This window comes from Clupea harengus, unplaced genomic scaffold, assembly GCF_900700415.2.
Source record: "Clupea harengus unplaced genomic scaffold, Ch_v2.0.2, whole genome shotgun sequence".
Lineage (NCBI taxonomy): Eukaryota > Metazoa > Chordata > Actinopteri > Clupeiformes > Clupeidae > Clupea > Clupea harengus.
In genome coordinates this window covers 31,292-47,697 of record NW_024879933.1, presented here as the reverse complement: position 1 = coordinate 47,697, position 16,406 = coordinate 31,292, and the positions used below count along the sequence as shown (strand labels likewise).

Below are 16,406 nucleotides of genomic sequence, written 5' to 3'. Positions count from 1 at the left end.
AATACCATGGTATATAAATGTGTATTCTAGTATACAAGTTCACTATTAGTATAGTGAGATTTTTGTGAAATATAGTCACAATTTTACAACGTAAAGTTGCAATTTCGAGATGTAATGCATCTTTTTTTCTTATGTGGCATGTATGGTCCTCCATATAACCATCCCCAATTTTAACAGCCCAAGGGTCACACTCAAATATATTTATTTTAATTTTTGTTTTTCCTTAAAATATTTATACATTTGGTATTTATATGACATTCCTTAACGTCTCAATGGGATTCATGATAAAAACACAGATATCCAAGTACTGCCATTTTAACCATGCATTGTTCTTTTATCTTTCTAAGAGCAAGCTATGTTTTAGTATCATGGAATGTAAAACAAAGTAACTTATGATTTTTTTTTCTTCGAAAAATTGTCTTGTGTTAATACTATATGTCCCCAAAGTTCTAATGTCTACAGAATTTACTACATAAAAAAGAACCACTTAAAATGGGAACGTCCCCATTCTTACCAGCACTTGTGAATAACAAAATGTTATGTATATTTGACACAAGCGTTTTCCTTAAATACAATTTAACTGTGAAATGTACTTTTGGTACCTTATCGCAATGTGTCGCCTATCAAATACGTGACACACATGGGACCTTATAGTTTCAGTTAGAATTTGAGATGAATGCCCAGACCTAGAGGTACGGTGCCTTAGCCCTACTGTGAGTGATGTTTATGTCTCTTGTTACTATGAAAGTCGACCCTTTTAACCACAATAGAAAATAACTGGCTGACAGAGATGACCTCTGGCTGTCTGTCTCATTGGACATGTCACAGTTATACGTTATACAGTTATATGTTGACATTTTATTTGTTGATTGCAGTGCACAGGACAGTCCCCAAAACTATTTTTCTCCTCAGCAGCAGTTTTGTGACATTAGAATGTGAAGCCAGCTAGCTTAAGTATTCCAGAGAAACATTGCTTTCGGCAGCTTTAACACTACAGTTCAGTATCTTAAAGTTACAGTCCCTAGTAATTATCTCTGAATTTAGTCAGACAGTGTGCCTGAAATGTCAATTACATCAAACATTTGAAGTTTGTCTGATTAAGTTTATATAAATCAAACTGTGAATCAACTGTAGTGTAGGTACAGTGGTCATTAGGTAATGTGAGGAAGATGCTTCCAGAAAGTGTATGGCTTGATAAATAAACATCAGAGGGTTTTTGCTTCAGTAGACTTTGAGTTCAAACTGCAAGGTTTAGCTTCATAGATAAAATCTACATCAGTAAAAATTTGATTGGCATATGTTGTAAAGCCAGACTGTAAAAATAAAAGCGAGTTCACCAACTGGTAATATGCACTAGTAGCTCAAAGTACATTTAGCATTTACGTTTTTTTTCTATTTTTCTCATAAAAATTAAGTGATCTTAAATATAGATTTGTTTTGTCCTGGATTCTCATCGTTTTTTTTAATACATTAGTCTACAGTCGCACCATGACCAAAACGTGAGGGGTCACCCTGCTGAGATATGTAATGTTGATATATAGTATGTTGAACAAGATTTTAAGTTTAAGTTTTCATTGTCAAATTATATTTTATAACGTCTTGTTAGTTTTGATGAAGAAAGCCTCTCACAGCAGGGTCACTACTGCAATCATGACCAGTAACAAAACTGTAGGAGTTTTAGAAGATCCTACTTGGGAGGAAACCGATTTATCAAAGGAAAACCTGAAGATTGGACTTGTTAGTACCTCTAAATTATCCTTGTCAGAAAATGTCTTTGTGAATATGGAGGTATAGGTTGGCCAAATGCAGCTCACTTTGCTATTTCCTTTTCTGTGTTTGTTTGTGTATGACTGCTGGAACTTTAATCACACACTCTGCATACTTTTCTGTATTATCCTCCTAGCTCAGGTGTTGGGAGTCGATTAAGATTAAGAAAACCATTGTTGCTGCACAATCTGTTCATTTTTGGTGAAGCGTGGAGGTTTACGTTTGTTTGTTTGTTTATTTTTCCCATAAAAATAAGAAATGACAAAGAGCTTCCTTATTGCTTGGCCACGGAACAGCTTTTACAATGTAAACCGTCTCAGTATTTGTCTACACCACTGTATCACTATTAAAGAGAAAGAAAAAAAAACAATACATGTAAACACGATGAAGTTCACATGATCATCCTTGTTTTTTCCCCCTGCAACTTGACATTTATATGACAACTCTTGGAGACTCAAATATATATATTTAGGCACTGAAGGTTCCACCATTGCTTCAAGATGACATCATTTTCTAAAGTCAAGGTCTTTCTGAACCCTATAAAACCTGTGCAAGGTAAGATAAACAGAATCAGACAGAAAGTCGTATGTGTTAAGGAGAGCCAATGGGGCTGTAAATAATAGAGGGGATTGCGAGGAGTTCATCCACTGCATGTTCCTTACCACTAATAAGGTAGGGGAGTACAGCATTAAGACAGTAATGAAGACGCATCTGCATGTTTCAGACATTTCATCACTGTTTAAAAGGTCACTCATCACCACTGGTCCTCCTGTTCTGTTGTTTTCAGGAACAGCAGTAATGATTAGGGTCAAACTGCCCTTAAACGTCTATTGTGCATTGAAACATGGTGGCAAGGAAATCAACTGGTATCAGTGTCCATAACGATTTATGTGTATACAACGTTCTAGTTCAGACAAACATATTCTTGCATGTAACTGAGTGTCTCAATGTGTGTGTCTTTTCGTGTGTCGTGTGTGTGTGTGAGAAACACACAGCAGTGTCATAGAGGCCCACCCCTACTCACACACACACAGAGACAAAGGAAGGCCCATCACTCAGCATCTTAGGAAACGTACAAGCTATAGGCCAACTAATCTGGCACAAGGTTAAATCAGTGATTATTTTAGTATTTTGCCCTTTGTAGAACCAACAGGGTGTGAGGATGTGTTGGGGTAGATTGTGGTAGACACAGAGACTAGAGCTAGAAAATAGGATGGAGAAGGTCATTTCAAAAATGGTTCTCTATCAAATTGCTTCCATATCTCATGCTGGGTCAATCTGACACAGTCCATATTTTGTGGAGGGATAAACTTTAATTAAAAATAAATAAATAAATAATAATAATAATAATAATAATAATAATACAAAATTTTTAGTACCATAAATGACTCAATTAGGATTAAGGCAACAAAAACACTTTTAGCTCATAAAAATAGGGTCACGTTGACCTGCAATGCAATAAGTAAGGAGGGTTAGTAATAAATGAACCATACACCATGAGTTCATACACCATATCTAACAAGGAATTGTTGTCATAACAACACCAAATAATGAGGTCAGCGCATAAAACACGTTGCTGATCAATTTCCTTTATTGAGCCATTTTTGTATTTCCAGACCTTACAAAACAATGACAATAAGGTCACAAGTCAAATCCTAATTTAATTACAACTGACCCGCGGGCAGATACTCAGCTCATATCATTACTATGTGAACACTAAAATTTCATGGATACTTTCATAAATATATGTGAAGTAAATAGGAGGGGCTACTGGACTGCACCAGCGCTCCTGCTACAAGACATATAAGGCAAGATCCCTGCACGTCATCTTTTTTTTTAATTCTCATGTTTTAAACAATTTGCTATGGTTCAGAACATACATTTAAAATATTTTCACAGTGTGAACATACTGTACACCTTCTCCCCCAACCCTCAATAAAGATACAATAGAATAATACTTGCCCATAATATTACTTTGCCCTCTACTATTAACATTCTAATAAATTGCCATTTTTACATCATTTGTGTCTACCTCCTTTTAAAAGAGATTGTGTCAACATTACAGGTGAAGGTTATTTTTTTTGTGTGTGTGTTTTGTTTTGTTTTTGACACACACACGCATGTCAAAGTGTAGAAGAACTGAATTCATAAAACTGCTGCTGGAGCTTTCATCTCAAAAAGCCACAGACGGCACAAACGGAAAGCAGACCAAAAAAACAACTGCCCTGTTAAAAAGCAAAGTTCAATGTTTTATATAACAGTAAATCATCTTTTATATGAATCAGTCAAGATGACTCACACCACTCCAGTGATATCCAAACCTGCCTTTCCTAGACTGCTGAATACTGTCTGGCTCTACTCCTTAGGATGGGACTGATCCAAATCTAACCATTTCACTGGACGCCTTCTTCCAAGACATTTATGCATCTACTTTGAAGGTAACCTGAATACAGTAGTTAAAAAAAATCTAAAAAGGGGAGAACAAAAAAAGTAAAAGAAAAGAACATTCCGTCGACACAAGCTAAGCTGTCATGCTAATTCTGTCGTTAGCATGCTGTGTGTATCAATGTGTGGTTTCAGGTAAAGAGGCAGACTCCATTGGCCATCTGTACAAGGACTGGTGCAAGGCGGATGTACTGTGAAGTTTTACAATTGTCTTACTGTTTTGCGCTGAGGAATATATAAATACACATTTACAATTTGTGAATTGTCTTACCACTCTAAGCATACACACACACACACCACATCAAGTAAACTGTTCTGCGAAGGAATAGTCCTTTTTATGCGGCGTAAACATATTAGCATTAGTATACCTTGAGTGAATTCTGCATCTGAAAGGCAAACTATCTTTTTTTTTTTTTCTTTCTTTTAAAAATATTGCATAATCAGAACACATTATGAAGCCACAGTACACTTTTCGTTGTTACGTAACAATACTTTCGCATACGCATTCATTTACAGAAAAGCGCGAGTGTTTAACGTCGTGATTTGCTAAAATGCGAATGTGGGTTGGTCTGTGTCTCATTGACTGTACATTGGCATACTACTATTACATATACGGTGACTGAAACACACGTGTGGATGGCTTATGGGTTTCCATTTGAATGTAACTTTGTTTTCTTATTTGGTAAATCTGTATTTGTTTACATTGTGTTCAAGTATAGATTTTACTTTTTTTTTTATTCTCATTCAAGCAAAGGTGAATGATGGTGGTATCAGACAGTGAGAGTGTTCAAGTTTGGTTTTCTACTGATGCATGTCATGGGATGGCAAGATGGAACCTACATGATTGGACACTACACTGTGTGAAAACTGTTGAAGTGAATATGACATTTAACGATCAATATTTGATGGACACGGATACCGGTATGAGAGTCATGTTTATTGCACAGAACATTTTGGGAATTCTTTTATGTCATTTGTTTGTCTGTTTGCATGTTTGTTTGTTTCATTGCTGTTTAAATACGAAACCATGTCACTAAGCGATGCTGTGCACCCGAAAGGTTACCCGAGGTCCTTGGTCAGAGCTTGGAAGCGGGACGCGGGATCAGTCCCCGTACATGGGCGAGCTGGGTGAGGTGGGCATCTGATCGGAAATCCTGATCACGTAGCTGGCCACATCCACCTCCCGTTCCTCGTACATCTGAATGAATGGGTGCCTCTGTGGGACAAATGTAAAGTCAAATACATTAGCGTAGCTATGTCAGTTATCGGACAGTGTCAAACATCGGCCATTCTGTTAAACAATCAAAATGAAAAATGTAATAATGGATTAACATGACAACGCGAACGGTTCCCGATAACACACGCCGTCCGATAATTAACATCATTACGATACTGCATCCTCTGGAAGGGTATAGAATGCCAGCTTCTGGTATAATTTATATAAGCTTTTTATCGTTTGGATAATATAGTATTGTGCAGAGCCCCTTAAAAGGTCATGGTGGGGTTATTTTGTTTTTCTTTTAGCTGCTCTTGTGTTCCCTCATAATACTTTTGCATTCAGGGTTCCCAAGCATTTTCCATGACTAAGGACACTTCATAAAATTTCCATACAAAAAAAAAAATCTAAATTCATGACCTTTCCTGAAGTTCATACTTTTTCTAGGCCTGGTAAATGGAATTTTAAAATGTCCATGACTGTGAGAACTCACCATATTTTTGTGTTCCCTCGCAAATACTTTTGCATTACCACACAAAACACTTTACATTACCTCACAATACTTTTGCCTTACCCATGGAGCACAACAGTATTGTGAGGAAACGCAAAAAAAGTATTATGAGGTAATGCAAATATATTGAGAGAGGCTGCAAAAGTATTGCAAGGTAATGTAAATATATATGACTATATATGTATTTATATGAATCATAAATTGGTCTACTCTAAGGAGTAGAGAGTAAGGGATATCATGCCAGGGTGGTTCACTGCAAAAGGACATCTCAGGAATGGAGGACACTTACCAGAAGCTCTCTATACTTTGGCCTTTTTGATTCATCCTTTGTAAGGCTGGGGGTGAGAGAGGTGAAAAACTCATTAGTGACCACAGGTTTAGCACAGTGAACACTGACTGGTTAAGTACACATTAGTGATTAAAGGTTTAGCACAGTGAACACGGACTGCTTAAGTACACATTAGTGACCACAGGTTTAGCACAGTGAACACGGACTGCTGAAGGACACATTAGTGACCACAGGTATAGCACAGTGAACACAGACTGCTTAAGGACACATTAGTGACCACAGGTTTAGCACACCAGGATCATGCTAAGGCTAAGACAGGTGCCTGGCAGGCAGGTAGGTAGCCGCCATGACGCCATGTCTTGCCATGGTATCAGTAGGCAATTTGTCCAGTGTTACTGGTCAACAAGAGTGTGGTGTTCAAAACAAATTGCAATTGAAAATAGAATTTGAACAAGTGGTCATGGCAAAACATCATATTGCTATAATGACAGGACAAGCCTCTTCCACAAGAGGGCAGCAAATCGGACAGGTAGGCAAATGCCTGCCACTTTTAGAGATGAGGCGAGGAAGGTGGGGCTGCTCACCATAGATTGACAAAGTTGATGAATTTCGGGGAGAACTGCCTCTCGTCAGAGTTGAATAGCTGAGGGGGGTCCCCCTTGACCACCTGGGTCAGCTGGTCAAACACGCTGTTCCACTTAGGGTAAGGGAAGCGTCCTGTAGCCAGCTCGTACTAGGGGTTCAAAGAAAATGTGTAAACACACAACATACACTCAAATACAGTTAGTTGTACATCGTACAACATACGCAGAACAAATTAGTACAACCAGAGCTGAACACTAAGACATACACAATGCCTTAGAATAATGTTGACATGTTCTATGAAGGGCTATTGAGCTATGGAGGGCTACCGCAACTCCATGGAAGTTTAGGACTGGCATTCTTTTTTTTTATATAGCCATGCCAATGTCAAATGTGTGGATCTCCTCTCTGGCACCTACCAGAGTGATTCCCAAACTCCAGACGTCTGATCGGACATCATATCCTTGCCTGGAAGCGCTGGGGTCTATTCTCTCAGGCTGAAACATACGACCAAGCATACCAGGTGTGAGGAATATTCCCATAAGGCCATGCTCAGACATAACACACAACACATAATTTATAATGGATCGGATTCTACAGTTGTTTCTCAGCCTTACTCCAAACAAAATCGCCACTCCACACGAGAATTGGTGAGTACAGACTATGGATTTAGAGCCCTCTGTTGAAAAATAATTAAAAGTTCAGGGAGACAGGGTCTGGCTGGCCGGCTCTTGCCCTCTGAACCCTGAGAAATGGCACAGGAAGCGGAGTGGTTTCCCTTTTGTGCAATCTCTGTTGAAAAATATCTTCACTATACATCGTCATGACTTCAAGTAATGAGCTCTTCCCACAACAGGAATGTGTAACAAGGTAAGTAGTTATATGAACTGAAGATAACGCATGGACCCTTTAATGGGCCTGACATCAGCACTGCTTTTATAAACATGGTTACGGGTCACCGGAGGGACCTTTAGGACCTTTTCTCAATAGGAGGAAGAGAGAGCAGACCCGTCTGCGGTCAGACTCTGGTTAAGTCGAGTCCCTTCAAATTAGCACCTAGCCTTCACCTTCAACCATTCGAATGGGTCACAAGTGGGTCAAAGCTCTGACAGTATTTTGAGTTAGATACAGCAACGGACATCCTTGCGAGGGAATTGGTGGCAAAAAAACAGGAACATGAAGTTTAAAAACACTGAACGGTCATGGAAACACACAGACTGCTCACCGCCATATAGGGCCTGCATCCGGCATCTCTGGTCTTAGCTATGGAGTCCACCAGCTGGCCGCTGATGCCAAAGTCACAAAGCTTTATGTTACCGTTTCGGTCCAGGAGAATGTTGGAGGGTTTGATGTCTGAGAGGATATGAATGAACATAAAAAAATGACATGAGCCATAAATCTCAGGATGGAACTCTTAGCATTTTTATTTATCAATATATCTCTTGAAAGGAACAAAAGCCACTTACCTCTGTGGATTATTTTCAAGTTTTCTTTTAAGTGATTCAGTGCTTTCACAGTCTGTAGACAACAAACAAAGGAGAATGAGTATGCCAACGCAGTCACCCTTTGGCAGTACTACATCAGTCTAAACACCAGCAAACAAGTGGACCAGCCTGTTGATACTTACTGCTAATGTTATTTTGCCTAGTATCTCCTCCGGAATGACATCATCTAATGCACAATATACATATTTGTAGAATTTGTCGAATGAGGTAGACATGAGCTCCATACATATCCAACAGTCACCCTGAAAAGGAGATGTGAAAGAGAGTCAGGGCGAGTCTCACCTGTGGGTCAGGAAAGGCTACATAGACTACACAACATCACACCAAAGTCACCCTCAGTCACAGCAGTGCTCCTAGCAGACGCCCATACAGATCACACACACACACTGACAATTACTAAATTCCTTATTCTAAAGACAGCGTTCAGTTCCACAGGCCGCACGTACTACAGCAGTGGGATCGAACATGCAGTCATGTATTATCACACACACCCATTATCTAGGATGACATGGGTGACATGGTCATTTGTCTGCGTATGAATAGAGAACTGAGAGTGGGTTTAAGATGAAGCGAGGGGCCCTCACCTCTCTGAAAAGAGCGCCATAAAACTGGACAATATAGGGACAGTCGCTACTCCTCATGACTACATCCAGGTCCATCAGCAGCTGCTTCTGCTCCTTCTCATCCACGGTGGAGCGAATCCTCTGCAGAAAACCAAAGCAACAAGAGAAGGATGATGGCGCCCGCCAAGCAGAATATTATCCCTTCCATTCCATCTAATTCAAATGCAGACATCTGGTATGACTCCACAATAATTAATCATTTGCATATTTGGAGTCAATTTATATAAAATTGTATATATAAATACAAGCACAAGCATAGACATATCCTTAAAAACAAATTAAAATTTTTTTTTAAAAAAATCACTGTCCAGAAGTTAAGACAAACTATTTCTCTTCAAACTATTTAAAGCAGCAATAAGGAGTTCTGTTCCAAAACTAGCACGCTAACTACCTAAAAGGCATGCAAAAACCTTGCGTAACACCACCAACAGTTGACACAGATAACAGCTTGCCAACACACTAACTGGTGTCTTTTGGCAGTATAGCTGGTAATGTTATGCTGTAAAAGCTTTTCTTCCATTTTTGCAAGGTGTTCCAGCCAGGAAACACAGAACTACATAGTGCATATCCTGGATGGGAAAGACAGGTGTTTATCTGTCCTTCACATGACCATATGCTATCAAAATAAATTTGAGGATGGTACCAAAACTAGTTGCTTATAAAACCATACCTCAAAAAGTGTCAAATTGTTGCATAGTGTTACTTTAACTGGGATATCGACACCGTGTGACAGAGTCAAGATTAATAGAATCCCATCCATTTTTCTTTGTCTTTGCACATTTCAAAGGATGCAACACAAAGGTTAGAGACATTGAAGTCATGCCGGTGACTCTCCGCCGCACCTTCACGGCCATGATCTGGTTGCTGGGTATGTGCACCATCTTGTTGACAGAGCCGTAGGCGCCTCTGCCGATCTCGCCCAGGTCCTTCAGGTCCTCGGCAGTGAAGTCCCAGTGCTGCTCTGGAGAGATCTTCAGCTTCCCCGACGACTCGATGCTGTGTGTCCTCAGCCTCTCTCTACACAACACACACACACACACACACACACACACACACACACACACACACACACACACACACACACACACACACACACAAGACCGTGGTCATTCGTCTCCCCTGATTCTAGTGACTTTCCTTTATCCCACATTAGTTAGAGACTTCAGCAATGACACACAGATGTCATATATTAAATAAAGGGCGTCATACAACTCCGCTCTTTGTCTATGGCTATCTGCAGTCACGTTGTGATGCGAATTTTTCAACAACAAAAATAAAATCAAAAATTACATATGAGGGTTTTGGAATGGAGGAGTCACAGTAGAGATTGGGAGCCTTGTGGTTGGTTTCATGGGAGCATTGGCAAAGGTTAACTTCAGGGCTCTGCGGTTAGCTATAAAAGAGAACAAAAGAGCAAGGAAAAAGGAGAGAGAGAGAGAGAGAGAGAGAGAGAAAAAGAGAGTGAGAGAGACAGAATGTTGCAAAACACAAAGTCAGTGATTTATGTTATTGTGCACAAAAATAGCTGGTGCAATTGTTATAGTTAAAGACTGCATTCTATATTACAGAGATGGATTTCTTACAGGTTCATTCCTAAGCAATAATAACCGCAACGTTTTCAAAATGAATGTTGACAAGAAGGCAAGAGTTCAGTCATTCGCAATAAGTACACAAGGAGAGAGACATGATTGCATATAGATCAAGGATGCTCAGTCGTCCGACCGCAGATTTACTCCGCTGTTGTGACCAAAGTTGAGCAGTTCTGGCGATACTATTCAAATGTTCCTAAAAGAGATGATCAACATTCAGAATCAAATGCATTAGCTTAGAAATGATTCTGCAACTTAAGTCTGCCAGGGGACTATTTAAAGCAGCAATAAGGAGTTCTGTTCCAAAACTAGCACGCTAACTTCCTATGTTATTGTGCACACATAGTGTACAAAAATAGCTGGTGCAATTGTTATAGTTAAAGGCTGCATTCTATATTACAGAGATGGATTTCTTACAGGTTCATTCCTAAGCAATAATGCAAGGGGACAGATTTTCAGGTAGAGGACTGAGCATCCCTGACAGACATCTGAATCCTATGGTATTTCCCCACAGATAGGTAAAGAGTGAGAGAACACCACACAACTGAAGAAAAGATAACCATGACACAGAAAATGCTTCTCCTACTTTGAGGACCTCCAGACAGGTTAATCTAAAACCCTACCATGAAGAAGAAACCTTTGAGGGCATGGCATTACACTTCATATGCCCACACAAATAAAGGAGCCAGTAAGAGTGAACTATGTCTTTTTGACTGGTGTCTTTTGGATCTTTGCTGGTGACGATTATGTGTGAAATGATCAGCATCTACAGATCATGATGAAACAGACTTGTACTTGGGTGCTCGGCCCAATCATGTTTGCAGACATATTTAAATTGAATGTACATCACAGAGACACAGCAGGAGTCCCATACTACAAGCCTACCAGTGGTTGAACACAATGGTACTGAATAGCAACATAGCAGAACAAAGAAACAGATCGAACTACAAGAAGTGCTACTAATGCCATTATGAGGCTGATGAAACAAAATTAATGTATTTCTATGACAAGCAATGAGATGGAGCTGACTGCCGTCTAACAGCTTAGTCCTTCGAGGGGATCTCAGGGCGGTGTTTCATCTCAAAATGATGGTAGCCAGTGTTGAAGCATTGCAAACAAACAAACACACAAACGAAAATATATAAGTACCTGTTTCATTTTGACATCTCCAGCAAGTGTTGGAATCTGAAACGTCATAATAATATGTATTATTCTGGCGATGGAGAGTTGCAGCTACCAGGCGACAAGAACACTCAACAAATATAGACTACGATCAGAAATAAATACAGACCGGGGAGACAATTGCTGTCCTGTGATTTAGTATGACTTACTCCATTTTTTTTTTTTATAAAGATAATAACACATATCAATGAAGTTAAGGCTCCGTGGGCCCTTAGGTTGAATACCCTTTCATGCATTCGAGACTTGCATCTTGTTGCAACCCATTGAGACTCATGCAACAGACGTAGGCTAACCACAGCTACGAGCAGATACCATACAGTAGAAAACTCGCGAATGAGCTAGTCACTGGGAGAATCATCCCACTGACTAGACCGGCACGCTTTCGAATTAAATATATTAAGTATTAGCAGAGAGCACTGCAGACAAAGGAATAAAATATACGAATAGCATAACAGTTTGCTAGCCACAGGCCTATGCGGTGGTGGTAGGCTACATGTAGCAAAATGGCCCAAAATCGATCCGTTTAAACTCAATCGAAACCATTAAAAAAGCCCAAAGCTATCCCATACTTTCCCCACATGAACGTAAAACGAATGGTAACACAATCGCCACTGATCACATAAAACGCTAAACAAAATAACAAGGCCTACTCATTGATAGGTAGCGACACTGTATCTCTATCGTTACGTTGCAGTCGTGACAGTGTGAGCATACTTTTTCCAAGTACATTTTCAGAGGAAAATTCGAAACGAAAAGTGACCGTAAACAGTTATCTTACCCTGCATGTTTGTCATTGTTGTTAAATGTTGAGCCTGCGTTTGGTAGTGGTGTAGTATGGAACCTGCGTTATTGGTCTTACTGCAGGAGGAGGTTGTTGAATTGGTGCTAGGACTGGGAGTCGCCATTGTTGTGTTTGATTCCAGCAGCACTGTGGCTGCAATGCAGGGAGTAAACTTCACCCTTTCCAGACAAGATAAAAACGCAGCTCACCCCACGTCCACGTCTGTTAACGCAAGTCACGGAAGAAACATTAGCTATGACAAAGATGTTAAGGGGTTAAAACAATTTACCGACGCGGGACACCCAGCTTCGGCACTGGGTATTACACTGTCCGAAACACAGAAGGCCAAGTTCTGAGGCCTGGTGGGGATGCCAGGTTAGCCAATATTCCCCGTTATGGACTCTTCTGCATTAGGGTCACATTATAAACTGTTACATACATCTGTTCAAATAACAGAAGAATACGTGTACGCAATTGTAAATAACACTAAAAGGAAAAGAATGTGTAATATTTGAGAATGTAAGAGCGTGGTTCCTTGCCGTTAATAACTGACAAAACACTGACACCGACTAGATGGTCCAACTTCCTTGCCTTCCTTATATAAATGTCTCATTTGAATAGAAAGCATGTATGCTTACATGCTTACTGTTTGCTCCAAACACTAACATGAGAAAAAGGGGCGACAACCTCTGCTATCAACTTGCATAAGAGAAGGACAAATCTGATTTCTGACCAGACCACCAGTACTGTTTTGACACATCTGAAATGGGTGAGGACGTTTAAATGACATGGAAGTCCAATAGTAAATCATAATTTGTCTTTTGTCCATTTTTTCTCTCTTTTTTTAAATGTGTAAATACTCAAATATACACAAAATATGCAGAACAGAAATACATGGAAAATAAATGTCAGACAAGCAGTATCTCTTAAAAAGATGTATTCCGATTTATTAATTCACTTAAAATCATTCCCCTTCTTTTACATTCAAGTGCTTGGTGCAGTGCAATCTATTAATCCAATCTTTTTGACCAGTCTTCTTAAAGGTAATGTTTCAAACTTTGTATACTTTTTTGTAAACAATATTTGTAAAGATGTCCTTCACCTTTCAAAAACAAATGTTTTTGTACATTTGTACTTAAGTGCAATTCATGACCTCAATAGGTTCTGTTTCTACATACAGAACCCCCACCATTTACATTGCCCATCAGTTTAGAAGGCCAAAATATACTGTGCATAAACAATAGAAGGCCTGAGTCGGAGAGAGTTAAAATTCCTTATATCCTGCTACATACAGCAACCTTAAATATTTCATAAATATGTGAGCCCACAGCCTGAGGTTTTCCAGATGCCCTCGATATAAGGACAGCATTTTCTTCTTAAAGAAGCAATGTGAGGTCAGAAAGCCCTTATATCATGTGCTACATAGAGCAACCTCAAAGATTTCCGGGATATGCAAGCACCCGGTCCGAGATCCTCCCGTTGCCTTTGAGTACCATGCGGTCCGCGTACACGTGCATGGTGCCGAAAGCATTGCTCTCCGGGGGGGTCTCAATGACCCCCTCCAGCGTGAGGTAGTGGATGCCAGAGGCATCTCTGTGGTAGCCACCATCGTGGTCGTGCCCAGCCATGAAGCACACCACACTCCTGTGAGACTGCAGGATGGAGAGGACCTCGCTGTAGTTCCAGGCCAGGCAGATGGGATCAGTGGAGTCTGGGTGTACAGGCAGGTGACCTGCAAACACAATCAGAGATTCGGTTGTGGAGTAGAGGGGACTGATTTCTGAAATATCAGTTGTCACAACCACAGGGTAAGGTTGTAGGTGCCAAACAGTGGCATCAACACATATTCTTGTCATATCACTTCCTATCTTGTAAAGGCACACTTAAAAAAAAAAGCAACTGTTATACCTGTTGAAATTATTAAGGTTGTAAGTGCAAGCATGATAACAAAACCTGTATATGACTTTGATACATTATTAAATGTTGGGCCATTTGTTTTGTTGCCTACGTACTTGCAACAGTGACTTTCTCCTGTGCCTCATCTGCTTCACTTAGAACTTTGTCGAGCCACTCCAGCTGGTCTTGACTGAATCCTCCATTGAACTTGACAAATCTCTGCTCCAGCCCTGAGAAAACTGTGTTAAAACATAATAAACACAGGGCATTTTGGTTTCATGCTGTTAAACTTCTTAAAAGTAGGTTGGTTGTCTTGCACTGTAAAAGGACATGGTAGTTACTAGTTACCTGGGGGGTGGTTGAGGTCCTCCTTATTGTTATGTTCTTTCAGTAGTTTAAGTGACTGCTTGTACTTTTCACTTGCCTGCTCGCGGCCTATGACGCTCAAATCGTAGGCATCAAGCACAACAAATCGGAAGTTGGGGGTGGGGCTAAAGTGGTATGCGTAAAACTCGTCAGGATCCGAGACGCGATCTTGGTTGGATTTGGTGTTAAGTACCGACGAGAAAAGCACGCCCCTAGTGAAATTATAAAATTCGTGATTTCCCCACACGTGATGCACTGCCGGGCTATGGTTAAATTCTCTCATAACTCTATCCAGTGCGCATTGAGATGCGTCGAATTTTTTGTTAAATCCATCGATTATATCCCCAAGTTGGAGAATGAAACTAGGTTTAACTTGTTCCACATTCCAGCCCTCGTTCGCTTTCTGCAACAACCGGAGACTGTTCCTATAGTACCGTTTCCTTGTCTGTTTAAAATTAAACCCGTCATCTATGTCAGCATATTGAATATCAGCAATTATTCCAAACGTAAACAGTGGCGGTTCACAGTCCTCCATGGTTTCCGTTGCCATTCGATTTTTTAGTAACACTACTCCAGCTTTTGACCACTTGAAAAGCTTGCGAGTATAAGTCGTTTCATAGAATCCTACCTTCACAACATGGTAACAATGATGAAACACAGCCAGAACGAAGCTCCTGCGTAACTGCTGACTCACTGTGCCAAATCGTTTTTCATAACTTTAAGGCTTTGTCAAGGCATGTCAGAAATTCTACCTATACAAAGCACGTTTATCAGCGTTCTGAAAGTTCACTACTACATAACCGACTGTGCTGGATCGGTCTGTGTGAACCTCGACCTTCCTGTTTATTTTCTAGGGTTGATTACAAGCGACTTTATGCGCATAGTTTGCGCAGAAGACTGCGGCGCCTAAACTCTAGTTATTATCTTATGGTAGGCATTTTAGATGTTTCAACTTTAATGTAGTTACATAATTTGTGTGTCACCTTATGTAGTCACCTAATATATTTCAGAAATTACAAATACTGTACTATATATTGTAAATAATCTCTGTCGGTATACCGCCTGGAAAACATAATGTAAGCATAATTTGCACTATTTGTTTAAAATTAAGCAGGCTAATGAGAAATTAGGCTTGCTGTATTTGTTTATCTCGCGGTTGACACTAAGCTAAGTTTTTTCCACATGGGACTGGTTCATCAAAGTTCAAGAGCAGGGGCGTCACAAAATTAACGTGTGAAGAAGCTTTAGCTTTAGTCGTTGTTGTTGTAATGTCCACTTAACGACACTAGATGCTACTATTGGATAACCCACGTAATGACCAGAAGGCCAAGGGTTGTGGGAAAATGTAGGCCTTTGCGACGGTCATTTACGAGATTGTAATTGCTTTTGAAATCTAAAAGGGAAGCATTCAAATATTGCAAAGAACAATTGCAAGGGGAAAAAAGTACTCACTAGCGTAGGGGGAACAACCGATAAGGCATGAACTTCCAATCACAAAAAAATCGGTACTGTATGGAGGACATCTGAAGCTGAAGTGCCATGGGATTTCTCATCTACACCATGAAATCTAACATTCTTATACCCAAATTAACATCACTTCAGAAGATGTATTTAAGTACCAATATAAAACAGACAGCATCCCAAACAATCTTTC

The 16,406-nt window shown here is 39.9% G+C and overlaps 2 protein-coding genes across 2 annotated transcripts; both read right to left on the bottom strand.

Moving 5' to 3' along the window:
* Positions 1 to 3,340: 3,340 nt before the first annotated feature.
* On the bottom strand, positions 3,341 to 12,833 carry LOC122130801 (dual specificity mitogen-activated protein kinase kinase 4-like). The gene is made up of 12 exons (XM_042705567.1): positions 12,488 to 12,833; positions 11,677 to 11,712; positions 10,229 to 10,331; positions 9,781 to 9,955; positions 8,900 to 9,019; positions 8,438 to 8,557; positions 8,277 to 8,328; positions 8,036 to 8,163; positions 7,230 to 7,307; positions 6,813 to 6,961; positions 6,229 to 6,274; positions 3,341 to 5,428 (listed from the first exon to the last, which is right to left on the bottom strand). Exons 1-12 carry the CDS (start codon positions 12,612 to 12,614, stop codon positions 5,315 to 5,317), a joined length of 1,248 nt encoding a protein of 415 aa, XP_042561501.1. The 5' UTR covers positions 12,615 to 12,833; the 3' UTR covers positions 3,341 to 5,314.
* Positions 12,834 to 13,410: 577 nt separating this feature from the next.
* Positions 13,411 to 15,688, bottom strand: adprm (ADP-ribose/CDP-alcohol diphosphatase, manganese-dependent). Its single transcript, XM_042705568.1, has 3 exons — positions 14,735 to 15,688; positions 14,503 to 14,625; positions 13,411 to 14,222 (listed from the first exon to the last, which is right to left on the bottom strand). The coding sequence occupies exons 1-3, from the start codon at positions 15,300 to 15,302 to the stop codon at positions 13,924 to 13,926; spliced, it is 990 nt and encodes a 329-aa protein (XP_042561502.1). The 5' UTR covers positions 15,303 to 15,688; the 3' UTR covers positions 13,411 to 13,923.
* Positions 15,689 to 16,406: the final 718 nt, after the last annotated feature.

Bases quoted from the DNA above. Each gene is read 5' to 3' on its own strand.
- LOC122130801 (XM_042705567.1), bottom strand. From the start codon at position 12,614: ATGGCGACTCCCAGTCCTAGCACCAATTCAACAACCTCCTCCTGCAGT. The intron at 9,956-10,228 runs GTAATTTTTGAT...TGTGTTGTGTAG, and splicing joins CCATTCCAAAACCCTCATAT to AGAGAGGCTGAGGACACACA. The intron at 7,308-8,035 runs GTGAGCAGTCTG...CGTATGTTTCAG, and splicing joins GATGCAGGCCCTATATGGCG to CCTGAGAGAATAGACCCCAG.
- adprm (XM_042705568.1), bottom strand. From the start codon at position 15,302: ATGGCAACGGAAACCATGGAGGACTGTGAACCGCCACTGTTTACGTTT. The intron at 14,626-14,734 runs GTAACTAGTAAC...GTTTTAACACAG, and splicing joins GGACCTCAACCACCCCCCAG to TTTTCTCAGGGCTGGAGCAG. The intron at 14,223-14,502 runs GTACGTAGGCAA...TTGTGTTTGCAG, and splicing joins GGAGAAAGTCACTGTTGCAA to GTCACCTGCCTGTACACCCA.